This window comes from Ovis aries, chromosome 24 (genome assembly GCF_016772045.2).
Source record: "Ovis aries strain OAR_USU_Benz2616 breed Rambouillet chromosome 24, ARS-UI_Ramb_v3.0, whole genome shotgun sequence".
In the NCBI taxonomy this organism is placed as follows: domain Eukaryota; kingdom Metazoa; phylum Chordata; class Mammalia; order Artiodactyla; family Bovidae; genus Ovis; species Ovis aries.
The window spans coordinates 40,792,777-40,809,516 of record NC_056077.1 but is presented as its reverse complement, the minus strand read 5'-3'; the positions used below and the strand labels follow the sequence as shown (position 1 = coordinate 40,809,516).

The window sequence follows — 16,740 nt, the reverse complement described above, 5'->3', positions numbered from 1 at the left end:
ACAGAATAAGCAAGTTACTGGATGATACCAAAAGCGTTGCTGTAGTTGCTCAATCGTGCCCAACTCTTTGTGACTCCATGGACCGTAGCCCACCAGGCTCCTCTGTCCATGAGATTTCCCTGAGAATCCTGGAGTGGTTGGCCATTTCCTTCTCCAGGGGATCTTCCTGGCTCAGGGATCGAACCTTCATCTCCTGCTCTGGCAGGCGGATTCTTTACCACTAAGCCGCCTGGGAAGCCCCTCGAAAGTGTAGGATATTCATAATCGGATGAGCAGGGGGAGAAGAAAGCAAAATAAATGGCTGAATTAATAATGGCCAAGAATGTTTTCCCTGGTGGTTCAGATGGTAAAGAATCTGCTGCAATGCAGGAGACTCGGGTTCGACCCCTGGGTTGGGATGATCCCCTGGAGAAGGAAACGGCAACCCACTCCAGCATTCTTGCCTGGAGGAGAATTCCAAGGACTGAGGAGCCTGGCGGCTATAGTCCCTGAGAGTCACAAAAGCGTTGGAAGTGACTGAGCAACTAACACTTCCACTTGTTCAAGAATGTCGGTAATAGTTGAATTAATAGCGGAACGGTGACCAAACCCCACAGATCCAGGAAGTTCAGAGAATACCCAGCAGGGCAAATAACAAGGAAAAGACACCTGGGAACATCAGATCCAAACTGCAGGAATCCAAAACCAAACAGAGGATCCTGAGAGAAGCCAGAGAGGGGAAGGCACCCGTCCTCTGCAGAAATAAGAAGAATTACCACAGACACACAGGAAAGAAGGGAGTGGGCTGAGACACTGCCCGGATTAAGAAAGCAAAGACCACCAGCTCAGACGTCAATTTCCAGCCAAACTGTCCTCAAATGTGAAGGAGAAATGAAGACTTTCTCAGAGTAAAGAAAACGGGGGGGGGGATTTATGGCCAGCAGGCAAGATACGCTGTCAATAAAAGAGGCTCTTCAGGCAGAAGAAAAACAGCATACAGAAAGCAAGGGCACTGGAAAAGGAATACTTAAATAAGATTTTTTCCCCCCTTTTCTGTGGGATCTTAGTTCCCCCGACCAGAGACTGAGCCTGGGCCCTCGGCAGGGAGGGCATCGAGCCCTAACCACTGGACCACCCGGGATCTCCCTAATTTTCTTATTCCTAATTGACCTGCATGGTCCTCATAGTAACAGTGTCTGGGGTAGCTGCAGTGCATGGGTAAGTGAGATGATGGGCAGGAATCTCAGAAGGTTGGGAGGGATGGATGGGCATCATTCGGTCATGAGGTGTCCGCCACGTGGAGTCATTTCACTGGAGACTCGGATTAGTTAAAAATGTGCATTCTAAACTAAAAACAACTTAAACACTCGCTATGCTGAGAGAGGAGGTAAAAATGGGACCATGAAATGCTCTGTTAAAACCTGAGAATGCAGAAGACAAAGAGGGAAGAGGTAGCCTGGTATTTCTTTTGGCAAAAGACAGACAGATCTAAGGGACAGAACAGTGAGCTCAGCTTCAGTGCCGGGAATATAAGGAAATAATACGCGAGAAACCCGCCCCTGCAGCTCAGAGGGAAAGCGATGGGACGGCCCTTCGGGAGGAAATTCAATTTAACTTGACGTATTTAATTGGATTTCAAACCATTCACAACAATAAATTCCATAGACTGAAATATGAAGCCTTTTTGTTAGTATTCTTTTTAATATATGTGTACATTCTTTTGATGTTTAAAGGAAATAACATATAATTTTAAAATGTCTAATGAAGTGGAGTGCATGCATGCCTGCTAAGTTGCTTCAGTCGTGTCCGACTCTGTGTGACCCTACGGACCACAGCCCACCAGGCTCCTCTGTCCAAGGGATTCTCCAGGCAAGAATACTGGAGTGGGCTGCCATGCCCTTCTCCAGGGGATCTTCCCGACCCAGGGAACCTCCATCTCTTATGCCTCCTGCACTGGCAGGCGGGCTTATTCACCAGCAGTGGCACCTGGGAAGCCCAATGAATTGGAGTAGGAAAGGATAAAACCTAAGTGCTTAATGATAGAAGAGCTGGAAAGAACAAAGCTGATTTGCTCTGTCGAATCCCAGAAACGCCCAGAAAACAGAGGCGTCTTGGACCACAAAGGTTGGATGTGCAGGGTAGGTTCACACCAGAAGAATCAGTTGCAGATGAAGTTCAACCCCCAGACTCTCTCCCAGTCTTGGCAGAAGAAAGGTTTACTCACTGGAAAACTGAATTCTAGGTGCGAAGGGTGAGGGGCCGTCTGAAAAGTAGGTGATTGAAATATCAGAAGAGTGGGGAGGGTGGGCTGGAGAACCGATGTGTGTGTGTTTTTATTATAGGCCCCGTGGAAGTATTTGCCTTTTTAAAGCAATACAAATATAAAAAGCGGTGACAGCACTTTGCCAACAAAGATCAGTCTAGTCAAAGCTATGTTTTTTTTCCAGTAGTCACGTATGCACGTGAAAGTTGGACCATAAAGAAGGCTGAGTGTTGAAGAATTGATGCTTTCAAACAATGGTGCTGGAGAAAACTCTTGAGGGTCCCTTGGACTGCAAGGAGATCCAACCAATCAAACCTAAAGGAAATCAACCCTGAATACTCATTGGAAAGATTGATGCTGAGGCTGAAGCTCCAACATTTTGGCCACCTGATGCGAACAGCTGACTCATTGGAAAAGACCCTGATGCTGGGAAAGACGGAAGGCAGGAGAAGGGGAAGACAGAGGATGAGATGGTAGGATGGCATCACTGACTCAATGGACATGAGTCTCAGCCAACTTCTGGAGACAGTGAAGGACAGGGAAGCCTGGCATGCTGCAGTCCATGGGTCACAGAGTTGGATATGACTTAGCGACTAAATAACAGCAAAAAATTAAGGTGTCTGTGGACTTGGTCATGAGGATTTCTTCATGCTGATCCAGGGCACAGACCAGCAAGCAGCTGGCCCAGGAACCCACAGCCCCACAGCAGCAAATCTTATCTCTTAGCTTCACAGGACATTTGCGGGTCAGGTCTCCAGAAGAGGAAGCAGTCCAGGGAATAGAGGGCGCTTCCACAATGACTTCAAAATCCCCCCTCAACCCTTTCTCTTTCATTTCCCCCCCTGCGAACTCAATAATCTATCATTTATCTTGCTTTGCTTCAGGCTATGCCATTAATAACAATAGAAACAGCATTTTTTGCTTGTCACCTTTCTTCAAAGGAACTCAGATTGTCTCTGAACCTCTACTGTGCATACAAAGTAGCTGAGAATTTTGATAAAATGCAGATTCTAATTCAGTCGGCCTGGGGTGGGGCCTGAGAGTGTGTGTTCCTAACCGGATCTCCGGTGAGGCAGACGCTGCTGGTCCATGGACCACACTCTAGAGAAGCAAGAGGACATGAGGCAACTTTATGGGGTGACGGAAACCTTTTCTATTTTGATGGTGGTTGTGGTTACATGGACATACACTTTTATCAAAATTCACTGGTCTGTGTATTTAAAATAGGTGTGTTTTACTGTACATAAATGATCCTTTATTAAAGGAAAAATCCATTCTAGCTGTACTATAGATTTAAATGTGAAAGATGAAACAGCAAAGCTTTTAGGAGTAAAAACACACACCCTGGGGTAAGCATATCTCTCTCTTTTTGAACTATACATATAACTTTAATTTTTAAGCTGTTGTTAGGTTGCTAAATCACGTCTGACTCTTTTGCGACCCCATGGACTGCAATAGCCTAGGCTTCCGTGTCCTTCCCCATCTCCCAGAGCTTGTTCGAATTCATGTCCATTGAGTCGGTGATGCCATCCAATCATCTCATCCTCTGTCATTCCCTTCTCTTGCCCTCAATCTTTCCCAGCATCAGGGTCTTTTCCAATGTGTCGGCTCTTCACATCAGGTGGCCAAAGTATTGGAGTTTCAGCTTCAGCATCAGTCCTTCCAATCAATATTCAGAGTTGCTTTCCTTTTGGATTGACTGGTTTGATCTCCTCGCAGTAGCCATGTTAAGAAATGTAGTAAGACTGGATAAACTACTAAGGCACGTCTCCAACAGGACTCAAAAGAGAGGGAAACACAGGGAAGAAGCCCACATGAATTGGACGGTAGTAAAATTAAAAGCCTGCGTTCATCAGCAGACCCATAATAAGAGTGGAAGGGCAAGCTGTAAACTGAGGGAAGCTCGCTGCAAGACACACATCTGTCAGAGGACACCTACCAGTCGTATATAAAGAACCACTCCAGCTCAATAAGAAAAAGACACGCCGATAGGAAAACAGGCAAAACACTAGACCAGACAGTCCACGGAGGAGGACAGCCAAACGGCTGATCAACACGTGAAACAGCATTCGACTCAGACATAAATGAAACGCAAATTAAAACCACACCAACGATAGGTTTTGACTGCACACTGGTCGGAACTGCTAAAATGAAGAGGCAGGCAACGCTGTGTCTGTGAGACACTGTGAGAAGGGATGTGCACCCACTGGAACCCCCATCCGTTACCGAGGTGGGGTGCAGTCTACAACAACATTCGGGGGAAACGGTTTGGCGGTATTTACTAGAGCTCGACATGAACAGAGTCTAAGACCCAGGAGGTCCACTCTTGGGTGGAAATAAAAGCACACGTCTCCAAAAGGTCAGTACAAGAATGCTCGGAGTAGCCTTATTCCTGGCGGCCCCAAGCTGGAAGCCACCCAGGTATCCATCAGTGGTGGTCTTAACACGTGAAACAGTCATCAAACAGACTCTTACTGGCAATACAAACATGTTGCGAACTGCCGCTTGCAACAACGTGGATGAAGCCAGGGTTGTCAGATAAAATACAGGGCGCCCAGCTCGACTTGTATCTTGAATAAATAAACATTTTGAAGAACATGAATGTCCCATGTAGTACTGGGGATATACGCCTACTAATAAAACCCATTACTAGTTTCCATTAAAATACTGATTTTCAACTGGCCACACTGTTTTTTGGTCTGGGCGCTGGAGACAGTGCGTTCACGTTGTGAAAACCGGTTGTGCATTTGGGATCTGTGCGTGCCTCTTGTGTGAATGTTATGCTTCCATGCAAAGTTTATTTACAATAAAGATACAGCTCATCCTGGCCTGCGTCCCAGCAGAGGGGCCCTCCCTGCCTCTTGCCCCGAGTCTCCCATCTGTTCTCAGCACCGCTGTTTGTGATCTTTCGAACGTGCGCATCCATCCTGGCTGCCGGCCACGGCCCCATCGCCCCAGCAGCTGGCCCGCGCCCACAGGACAGCATCTGCCTCCTTGGCACAGCTTCCGGGGCTCTCGGGGGCCCCTCCTCCCCAACCCCACGCCTTCCCGTCTTTTTGCCAACGCCGACACTCATCCCACCTCTATTTCTCTGCGCGGAGGGCCCTCCACGCTTCTCTGCCTGCAAAAAGCCTTGCGGTTTCCCAAGTCTCATTTCGGCTTCGGTCGGCCCTGGAGGTCACTCTGTCTCCCTCGGGCAGAGCCGGGTGTCCAGCTCTCTCCCACCTGTCCTCAAGGAGGGCCTCTTTTATCTCCCAGGTGACTGCCTCCTCATCAGACCACAGGCTTGAGGGGAGGGGAGCCCCACCTTTACACCTTTTTATCCCTGGCACCTTGTGGGCTGCCTGAGAGTGGTGGGTGCTGGCTACCTCTTAAGGTGCATACTGGATAACGGTAGTAGTGAGTATTAACGCACAGGGGCCAGGCAAGGAATGAGAGTAAATGGCTCATGCCAGATTTTAGGTTTCCCGGGGGCCCTTCGGAGCCTGCTCCAGGGCGCCCAGCCTACGAGCAGGGCGCGCCTGGATCGTGAACGCACACCTGTCCCGACCGAGCCTGCCTGGACGTTGTGCCCGCCCCACGGCGTCTGGTAGATGCTACGTCGTCTGCCTTCTTGTGGGAAGTGTGCTGTCTTACTTCCATTTCCCCGATGGCTTCAGTGACTTGTCCAAGGTCGCCTGCTGGGAGAGGCAGAGTTCACACTCAACTGCACCCGTGAGTCTGTGAATAACGCCAGGCATTGAATCACAAAGGCCTCACGGAGCACAACAGGCGAGGGAGGAAGTGCCCACTCGGCCCGGGGCAGCTGTGACTCAGGCAGCCCTTCTGGCCCGTCTCAAGTCAGCCTCCGTGGGTGGCCACCCCCTCTCCCGAGAAATGGCCCGTGGGGAAGGGACGTCAGCCTAAACCCCGAAACACAGCATTCAGCTCCATCCAGTGACTCTCAACCCCTGCCTGAGGTTCTCAAGTTTTAAACAAAACAAAAATCTGATTCACCGTTTCCAGGCCTACCGGAAACGCGAGTCCTTTATTTTTCTGCCACTGAAAAAAAAAAAAAAAAAAGAATCAAACCAGAAAAAAAAAAATCAAAACTTTATGGCTCAGAAAGAGTTCTGAATGCTTTTCATTTCACACCGCACCAAACACTGTTCACAACAAAAGGTGCAGGAGGAAGCCCAAAGTAAAAGACAGAAGGAAATGAAACGCATTCCAATAAAACACGCTCGCCAATAAATAAGAGCCTGCGTAGTGAATCCGACTCGGGATACACCACTGGCAAGAAGATATGCCCTGAAGCTTTGCTTAAACCAAATAATGTAAGAACAGATGGCTCCCCTGGGTCTCCGGGAAGCTGCAAACAGAGACTCTGTTTGGGATTCTGGCAGAAAATATGGGGCATTAACAACATTCAAGGTGAAAGAGGGGAGGCTTGTGGATTGAGGTGAGGGATGCGGTTTTCACCAGGGAACAGAAAGAGATATATCTGGATCCTCCACTGGATCCCCACAGGCCGCAGGCCACGTGCCTCCTCCAGAAATGAAGCAGAGCCACCCTCGGTGGCACTCTGGGGAGACCCCCCCGCTCCCGACTGCCCAACCGGAGAATTAATTTAACTCCAGAGATTTGGATAATAAGGATGAACCCTCGAGGGAGACAAAAATTTACTCAGGGAAGGTTTTTCCATGCCCGTCCTGCAGAAGCGTCACAGCGTGGTGGGGCGCTAAGATGCAGGCACCAAGCCGCTGAAAGGTTCCAGAGGAGGCCTCTTGGTTTCACCCGCAGGGAGGCTGTGAAAGATGCATTGGTCTCCCAGGCACAGCAAGAGCACACCCCCACACCCAGTGTTCATATTAATCCCCTTTCTCAGCATCACCAGGAAAATCCAAACGGCGCTCTCTTGCCCAAGGGGGAGCAAAAATGAAAGCAAAGGCTTTTCGCCCAGCCCGGGAAGATGGTGCTGGGGGAGGTCAATTAATAACAATGAAACCTTGCATTTATATAGCGGTCTGTTATTTTCCAAGCCATTTTTCACCGACTATCTCATCCACTCCTCAGAGCGATTTTGTGCGGTAGGAAGGCAGGGGTTATTTGTCTCCATCTTGCTAGTGAAGAAACAAAGTCTTGGGACAGGGAAGTGATTTGTTCAAGGTCACGCCCGGCGTGATCACAGGTTTTTAAAGCTGGCGGTTCCTGGTCTAGGGGAGCAGGGGCAGGAGTGACTAATGGGGGCACCCCTGGCTCCAATCGGCAGTTTCACACCCACAGCAGACACGGGCAGTCGATCACAGAGCTGCTCTCTTCCGCAGAGCTGGGGGGTGGTGGTGGGGGGAGCGCTTTCTCAAGCAAGCCAGTATTAGTTGCCCGGAGCTCGCCCTCAAGGTGAAACCCATTGGTTGTCCTAGGCCCTGTCTCCTCTCTCACAGGTGAGGAAACTGAGCCCGGAGGGGAGAAAGGACTTGGCCAAGATGGCCCAGGGGGTTGGTGGCCCAGGACCCAAGTCTCGCCTCCCTCTTCCGAGCCCAGGGGTGTCCCCAGCACATCACAGTGTGGCCCCACTGGCTGGGGGAACAAGTCGCCCCTGAGAGGTGCAGCAGGAAGGCCTGGGAATGACCTTCTCGGGGACCCAGCCAGAGCACCTGGGTCCTCTGTGCTGAGCAAGTGGACACGCTCCTAGTCCCAATGGGGGAACCGAGGACCACCCCCAGGTTTTCAGGCCTGAGCACTCGGCCGCACGGCAGAGAGGACTCAGGGATGGAAGGCTCCGAAGCTCAGCTGTGGGTCGACTCCACGTCTGGGCAGTCAGGACCGCTGGCTACCAAAGTCCAGCGTTCAGCGGGGGAGGCCCGGCGGGAGGGATAAACCTGGGATGTGAGCAGAGATGGCTCTCAAGCCCTGAGTCTGCCTGAGACCACCAGGGAGGAGCCCCGAGGGAGAGGCTGAGCCCTTTGACCTCAGAGGTCAGGGGACACGGAGGCTTTCGGAGAGACTGGGGAAGAGCGGCCAGGAAGGCAGGGGAAAGCCGAGGCAGGGAACTGACGCCGCGCTCCCAGGAGGGACGCAGCGGCCGAGCCGGCAGCCAGCCTGGGCGAGGTCTTCAGGCCCCACGAGGACGACAAGCAGGCCTGGGCTTGCGAGAGCTTGGTCAGGGCTCCTTAAACTCAGGGCTGCGGGCAAAAGCCTGACAGAAGCGGGTCCAGGACAGAACAAGGGGTCGGGAACTGGGGACAGACAGTGCAGACAACACTCTCAAAGACACCTTCGGCAAAGGTGTGCAAGGCTGAGTCATGTCCCTGCACATTCGTATGGTGAAACCCCAACCCCACCACCTGCAGTTGGAGACTCAGCCCTTGAAGAGTAAGTTAAAATGAGGCCGTTGGGGTGAAGCCAGCGGGGCTGGCGTCCTGTGAGAAGAGGAGAGGGGACACAGAGATACACCCGGGGGCACGCACACAGCGGGGGCCAGGCAAGGACACAGCGAGGATGGGGCCACCTGCACGCCCAGGAGAGGCCTCGGGAGGCGCCAGCCCTGCCCACGACTTGATCGTGGACCGTCTCAACACAAAATTGAGGGGAAAGAGGCTGGCCCATTCCTCAGGAGCAGCCCTCCGCTTGGCACAGTTGTGGGGGGGCTCTCCCCCACTTGGAGCGGCTGGAGGAAACCGCCCTCTCCCTGCCAGGCCCCTTTCCTTCATAACCGCAAACCTCCCCAGGCCCGGAACCCACGTGACTCCAGGACCCGTGAGAAAACCTCCCCGGAGAGAACGGAACGCAGGACTGTGGAGGCTGCAGAACACTCCCCGAGGAATCGGGAATCTCCGCGCGCCTCTGCTGCCTGCTACCCTCTGCTACACGGCACCCCCAGGCGCCATGCAGATTCACAAGCTGGTTTTGAAAAGCATCTGAGAACCAAAGCCAGGGGACTCAGAGAGACGGGCAAAGTATCGCTATTATTCAACCGCCCGCTCAGCCCGCCCTCCAACCAACTCCACTGGAATCCCTTTTTTAAAGGCCATTTCTTCTTAGAAAACTTCCGTGAAAGACCGAATCCTTACTCAGAGGCATGGAACAAAGCAGCAATGTCAATAAAACACGGTTTTACTTCACATCAGCACTCATCTACCGACATGACAACTTGCTGCGCCTCCAGTAACGCCAGCTCAAGGGCTCTGTCTGCCTTCAGATGAAAAGAAAAAAAGTGGGTCATCACCACCAAGACTTCTCCAAGAGTGCTCACAGGACCTCTCACCGTAGCCCAGAGCTGCACACAACAGACAAGCTCGTCCACGGCAGGAGGGACGCACAATTGTGGTGAACACTCACAGTGTAATACCACGCAGGGAGGAAAACCCAAGGACTGCTACACACGGGGGCGAATCAAGCTGAGACACCAGAGCTCTCTGCGTGAGGCCACGCGTGTGGCAGTCAAGGACAGGCAAGGGGCTGGGGGCTTAGCAACGGGGAAGGAGAATCAGGAGGCCCCCGCCACCCCCCAGGCCTGGAAAGAACCCGAGTCTTGATCTGGGTAACCAGCTACGTGGGTGTGTGTGCAGCACCATCCACAGGGGCTATGTGCGTGCTATGCCTTAATGGAAAACGAATCCTTTTTTTTTAAACCGATCAATTTTGCCTTTCAACAGGGCCGGGGAGGCCCTCTGATTTCCCTTCCCGTGACACGACAGAAATGAGAATTCTGAGGCAGTTTCTCCCTGAAGCCCATCCAGGTGGGAACCAGGAGGGTTAGATCAGCTGGACAGAGCAGGGCGGGACACCAACCCTTCCTGTCTCTTCCAAACACGGCTTGTCCTTCTTATTTCCTTAGTCAGAAGGATAACAGTTGCTAAGGTAAAAACAAACCAAGAAAAGGACACAAAATGAAAACTAGAATTTTCCCCTCCATCCCCCCAACCCCCATCCCCCAGACGTCCCACCAGAGCAGTTTCTTTCTCTCTTTTTCTTATGTTCTTTTTGTTTTGGTTTTTAGTCTAATAGTTTGACTTTCCAAAACCAATTCCCTGAAGTCACTGCCTCTCTGCCTTCAGCAGTGCTGACACAAAACAGATTTTACTTTAGCTTTTATAGGTGACCTACTCCTTACTCTTTATAAAGTCTTTGGGGATTTTCTTCTTATCCTTGGAGTTCTGAAATCTCACCAAGATGCGTCTAGGTGTAATTAACGAAAAAAAAAAATTTTTGTCCCATGCAGTTTCTTCTATGTGCTATTGTTTCATTTTTTTTGTTTTTTTTTTTTTCTAGAAAAACCCCTTATGCCCCCATCTCATTCCTGGCCTCACAGAATTCCACTGTATGGATGGACTTTGCTTTTGAAGAGCATCTGTGCGGTTTCAAACTTTTCCCCGTTACAAACGATGGTACAATTAACACCTGCATGCAAGAAAAAGATGGACACGTCTATGTGTGAGATCATGTTTTAGAAGCGGAATTTTTGGGTTTATTCACTTGCCATGCTAGTAAACACTGTCTAATCCACAGTGCGTTAGACTCGCTTGCTTCCCCTTTCAAGCTTTTTCATCTTTGCCAGTCTGACAGTGAAAAAGGTGTATCTCTGTTGTATTAGTTTGCATTTATTCATTGTAAATTGACTGGTCTGTTCACGTTCCGTTTGTTCACACCCTTCAAGCATTTTTCTCTTGGGTCCAGTTCCCTAATTCTGAAGTCAGCAAACTACGATGGAGTGCCCCGCCCCGTGCCGGACTGTCCACCCCGCCCCACTGGCCACAGGACAAGGACAGCGCTGAGCCATTTCCACGGGGCCCTTCTGGCTGTCAGAGACTCAGATATTTACTACCTGGGCCTTTACAGAAGAAGTCTGCTGATTCCTGCACCTCCCTGATTTTTTCTGAGCGTTCTCTGTAGATTAAGGGAACAGATCTGTCCGACGAGAGTTCAGTTCTGGGTTAAATTCTTCGCTCTGCTGTACCGCCCACCCGCGACTCTGTCAGAAACAGCCAAGTCACAGGTGAGCCTTTAAAAGCAGAAGCACTCTTATTCGGAAACACTCTGGTCTATGTTAATTTTGGGGTGGTACTTCCACCCCCAGTCTACACACACGGCAGCTGAGGCTCAGAGACGCTCAGTGACTTCCCTGAGGTCACGCAGCTAGTGTGCGGCAGACCCGGAACGGACGCCCTTTCTGCCGGCTCCACGTCCCTAGATCTTTCCCCTGGAGGGTCCGGCCTCTCGCTGGAGGCCGGACCAGCACCCGGGAAGGCGCTGCCTGTACACAGCCGTCCGGTGGGTGCTGCAGGGGCACCTGCCGGCTGGGAGCTTCGTGAACAGAGCTCGGGGCCCCGCCTCGCCCCTGGCGCTCCAGAGCGCGAGGACGCACGGTCCAGAGGTGGGTGTGGGATGAGAAGGAAGGTCACGGCCTCGACAAAGAAACCCCCCGGGGAGAACGGAGGCCTCGCTCTGGCTCATCTGTCAGCAGGGACTGGGGGGGACCAGAGGACCGCGACGGAAGAGATGAGCTTGCGGAGCTGGACCGCAGGGCTGGACCGGCAAAGAGCGCGCACCAGAGAAGGCAGGAACAGAGAACCTTCACCAGCCCTCGGCGCTCGACCATCACAGCAACGTGGCAGCAGTTATTAGAACCTCGGGGCCGGCACAAATCGCAACCGAGGGGCTGCCCTGCTGAAGACAGCCACCCCAGTAAAACCACTGACCCACAGGCAGGAGCTGCTCAAGGGGGCTTCGGGGGACGCTGCTCGCACGTGTTCTTTGCATGCAATGCCCACAAGCCCTGTTCTTCCCGAGCACAGTGGCTGAGAATCCACTGATGCAACTTTTCTTGAGCAGAAAAGCATTTCAAGGGGCTTCCTTGACAGCTGTCGTTTCTTTTTCTTTCTGCTTCCATATTTAAATCCATTCAAAATGTTCTAGGGCTTCTCCTGGTGGCTCAGACAGTAAAGAATCTGCCTGCAACCCAGGAGACCCAGGTTTGCTCCCTGGGTCAGGAAGGTGCCCCTGGAGAAGGGAAAGGCTACCCTCTCAGTATTCTTGCCTGGAGAATTCCACGGACAGAATGTTCTACACTTACTGGATAACGCAGTGTGTCTACAGGGTAGATCTCCTTCCATGCTCATGGCTGTCCTGCAAGATGGGGACTGCGGACCAGGAGATCAAGGAAGGGGGTCCACCCAGCACGGGCGGGGGAAGCCACACTCCACCCCCAGGTCCTGACCTCAGCACCCATCCTCTCATCCCCCTTGGATCTCAGGAATAACAACGGCAAAGCTAGTCGTATGTACATCTCGTGCTTCCTCATTTTATGCTTGGTGTAGCTGACAGGCCTGAAAATAATCACTATTAATACCCTGATTTCATCGGGAAGAAATGATTCCCAGATTGCTGAAGTGATGGCCGGCTGGCACAGGTGGGCAGTCATGACTGGGAGCCACGTCTGGGCCGCAGCCCGAGGCTCCTTCCCACCTGCCACTAGGCCCCCGACACAGAAGGTGGACCATGGACCTCCTGTTGCCTCCCCACTCTATCTGATTCTTTCAGAAATTTTTGAACTTTTAAATTCTTGGCCGCAGGGCACGTGGGATCTCAGTTTCCTCATCAGGTATCTAACCTGAACCAATGCCCTACGGTGGAAGTGCAGGGTCTTAACCACTGGACCGCCAGCGTAGTCACTGACCTGACTTCTTTCTAACACACGTCTCACAGATCTGGTCACACTCAGTGCTGGGGTGGTCATCTGGGCATCTGACCCCTGTAGGACCTCACCATCATCCTGACTGCCAGGGGGCACTGTCTTCAAGGCCAAGGGTAGGGCAAAGCAAGAGGGGCCGGACAGCAGCTTTAAACTGGCAGGAGGAGCTCCGTTTACTAGCCTTGGGCCCCTTTTCATCATAATCATCTGAACACTGGACTCGATGTGGTTTTTCATGCATGAAGCGCCATGATCACCGAGCCAGAAACAGCCTCCAGTCCCACAAAGCAAGGCTTCCATCGGGAGGGTGGAGAAACTCATGTCGGAAGGTGGACAAGGGAGTCGGGACCCACCAGTGCTGTCTCAGCCTGAACCTTCCACTGATCCTCGGGGGGCCCCACGCTCGACCTCCACCACCCACCACCCTCTAGTCTGAGTCTCCACCAGCCCCTGGGCACGGCAACACAACCATATGGCCTGAACTACTTAGAGAGGGACATCTGGGTTCCACCTTGCTTCTGCTGTGTCCCGAAAGGTGCCCACTGACTGATTCAATCCAGGGCCATCACCTTGAGAACAAGAGTTAGGTTTACAAGTCGTTTTAAAAGATCACGTAAAGGATTCATGGAGAAACAACACGGGGTCCATCCCTACTATGGAGTATTATTCAGCCTTAAGAAGGAAAGACGGAGAAGGTACTGGCAACCCACTCCAGTACTGTTGCCTGGAAACTTCCATGGACTGAAGAGCCTGGTGGGCTGCAGTCCGTGGGGTCGCTAAGAGTCGGACATGACTAAGCGACTTCCCTTTCACTTTATACTTCCATGCATTGGAGAAGGAAATGGCAACCAACTCTAGTGTTCTTGCCTGGAGAATTCCAGGGACAGAGGAGCCTGATGGGCTGCCGTCTATGGGATCACACAGAGTCGGACACAACTGAAGCGGCTTAGCAGCAAGAAGGAAAGAAACTCTGACACCTGCTACCACATGGAGGAACCTTGGGGAATGATGCTCAGTGAACTAAAGGACAAACACTGTGGGACTCCACTTACATGGAGCCCCCAGCCCCCCAGGAGTCAGATTCAGAGAGGCTGGAAGTAGAAGGGTGGGTACCTGGGGCTGGAGAGGGCGATGGGGGATTCGTGTTTAAAGGGACCAGAGTCTCAGTTTGGGAAGATGGAAAGTTCTGGACATGATGGTGGTGATGGCTGTACCACAGTGTGAAGGCACTTATTACCCTTGAACTGTACTTAAAAGTGGTTAAGACTGCAAAGTTCCTGTCATGTGTATTTTACCACAATTAAAAAAAAATCACACAAAGGAACTGGCTCAGGGCTGGGGGGCCACCAGACTTCCTTTTTGATCCGGGTGCTAATTAAAATGCACAGACATCCAAACCATTTTGCCCGGGATGGGGGAGGCTGAGTCCCAGGCTCCCTTTGCCCGCTGGTCAGCCAGGCCCACAGCCCAAACTGCGACCGTCGCTTCTTTACCTGGCCTTGGGGGTGAAGGGAAGTGCAGACTCGGGGCAAAGACAGAGGGCAGCATTTTAGCTAAATTCCTGCCCCAGCATTAACCCAGGGCTTGAGATTTCGGGTGCTCATTAACCACAGGGGAGGCGCCCACTAACTGTCTGGGGCTGGACCAGTGTGTCTTTCCTTCCTGGGCAGGGGCAGCAGCCTTACACCTTCAGGAGAGGCGGCAAACGTTAGGAGGGGTCTTTTCCTACTACAGATCAGAGGCTGGGCAGAGATGGGTTTGGTCCAAGACCAGGTCTGAGCCAACCGCCCCCTGCTCACACTTCGCCCAGCAGGTGTCAGGAAGCTGGGAGCCCAGACGCACGCAAGCAGGCTCCGCTCCCTGCGCCAAAACTGTCTCCCCCAGAGAACCCTTCTCCCCACCAGGGAGGGTTCAGAACACTCTGGCGGGCGGGGATCTGGGGGGTGATGCGCGGCGGCTTTCCAGCCCGTTCAGCGCCCTGGGGCGGTCGGTGACCGGGAGGCGGGTACTCCAGGCGCGAGGCCTCCAGGGACCCATCCTGGCTCTGCGGGGGCGCCTGGGCCCCACCTCGCTCCCCGCGCTCCCCTCCCCGGGGCCCCACCTTCTCAGGAGCCTGCGAGTCAGGCCTGGCTGTGGTCTGGAGACTTCCTGTCCTTTAAGGCCTTAGAAAAGGCTTTGCCTCCCTCTGGGGCGCCCGGCCAGCCCCATTCCCCCGACCACTTTCATCCCTCTGTTCTCGGAGGGGCGGGGGCCGGGGTGGGGGGTTGGGGGGACGTCGCCAGTTGGGGCCAGTCAGAGACCGACGGTCCAGAGAAACCCAGAGGCCAGATAAAGTGGAAGAAAGAAAAGTTTTCGGAGGGCGGAGGGAGGTGGAGATGGAGCAGAGGGGTGAGAAGGCGAGCCACTCCGGACCCCCGCGGCGCCCCCCCCACCTCGACAGCGCCCCCGACCTGGACCGGCCGCCGCCCCAGGGTGGCTCCCGGCCCCCCCCCCCCCGCCCCGTCCCCAACGCCGGTCCCCACCCCCGCGTCCGCCGCGCCTACCTGGGCCGCTCATGCTCTGCCAGCCGCGGCACCTCCTCCGCGCAGGCCGCCGGCTTCCTCCCGGGGCCCGGGCCCCGCCGCCCGGACCGTCCGAGGGGCGCAGCCGGCCCAGGGGCTGCAGGGCCAAGGGGGTGCTGCGCGCCACCCAGGCAGGAGTTCGGAGGCCAAGGGACGCAAAAGGGAGAAAAAAGGAGAGAAAGTGTGTCATAGGCTGGAAGGGGGAGGGAAATGCAAAACCCGACAGGAAATGAGACTAAAAAAAATGCAAAAGGTTAGAAAAGAGATAAGGAAGAGGGGGAGGGGCGGGGCCTGGGTGCCGCCGGGGTAGGAGGGCGCGAGGGGGTGCGCAGGGTGGGCCCCGGGCCCCGGGGGCTGCCAGGAGACCCCCGCACCCGCCCCACCGCAGGTCTGGGGCGGCCCTGTCCCCTCCACCCCGGTCGGAGAGGCTGGACCGCCGCCTGGGCCTCAGCCCCCACACAGCCGCGACCCCAAGGCTGCCGAGCCCGGCCCGGAGCCCAGGAGCGGCCGTGGGAAGGGACGCCCCGTGGAGGATGTCGGGGCTCAAGGCGGGCGGTCCAGGCGACAGGCCCCTTCCGAAGACCTCCCAGAGGCATCGCTGCGATTTGGGGTGGAGAAGGGAGGGCTGGTCCCACGGAAGAGTGGGGAGCAGGGCACCGCCGGGGTCCTTCCTCCCTCAGCCGGAGTTCTGGAAGCTTCCTGGGGCCGGCCGGCCGGTCGGCACACACCCACCCCGCCTGGACACTGGCTGGTGGCGGAGTCCGCCCTCCGCCCGCCCATCCCCCACTCTTGCTCGCACACCCAACACCTGGAGGGGAAACTGTGACTTCTGGATGTCACCGGTTTAATCATTTACCCCCAGAGCTGTGACACAGGCCCCCTGGGTCTGCTGCTCTCCCACCCAAGGGTGTTTCTGAATCGTGAACTTAAGAATCTGGGCACACCCGGCACAGTCCGGAGAGCTCTGGGTTCTAGTCTGCCCACGGCGGATGCTGCAGTTTCCCCAGCTCTCCCTCCGCTGCCTCAGTTTACCCCTCCCTTCTCTCCCTCCCCGCACCATCTGATTCCCCGCGGATACAGCTGGAGAACTTTCTGTCCTGTTCTAAGCGTTTTAAGTTCTCTGAGTAAAGTTCCTGGAGTCCTGGAGGGAAGGGCACTCAAGAAATGAAGCAACTAAGTAGAAAGAAAGAATGCCGCGGTGGTCCAAACACAGGAGAACGCAGAGTCGTGGTCTAAGCACAGGAGAAGGAGGAGTCGTGGGCCAA

The 16,740-nt window shown here is 53.8% G+C and overlaps 1 protein-coding gene across 6 annotated transcripts in view; it reads right to left on the bottom strand.

Annotated features, from left to right (window-relative positions):
* Positions 1-16,177, bottom strand: part of CARD11 (caspase recruitment domain family member 11) — a 104,543-nt gene extending 88,366 nt beyond the window's left edge. For 3 of the 6 annotated variants that reach the window (XM_042240527.2, XM_042240528.2, XM_042240531.2), the window contains exon 1: positions 15,458-16,177. In XM_042240527.2, coding sequence (XP_042096461.1) covers positions 15,458-15,665 — 208 coding nt within the window. In that variant the 5' untranslated portion in view covers positions 15,666-16,177. The remainder of the gene's footprint in view (positions 1-15,457) is intronic. The other 3 variants (XM_042240529.1, XM_060406077.1, XM_027962079.2) reach the window with 1 other exon arrangement.
* Positions 16,178-16,740: the final 563 nt, after the last annotated feature.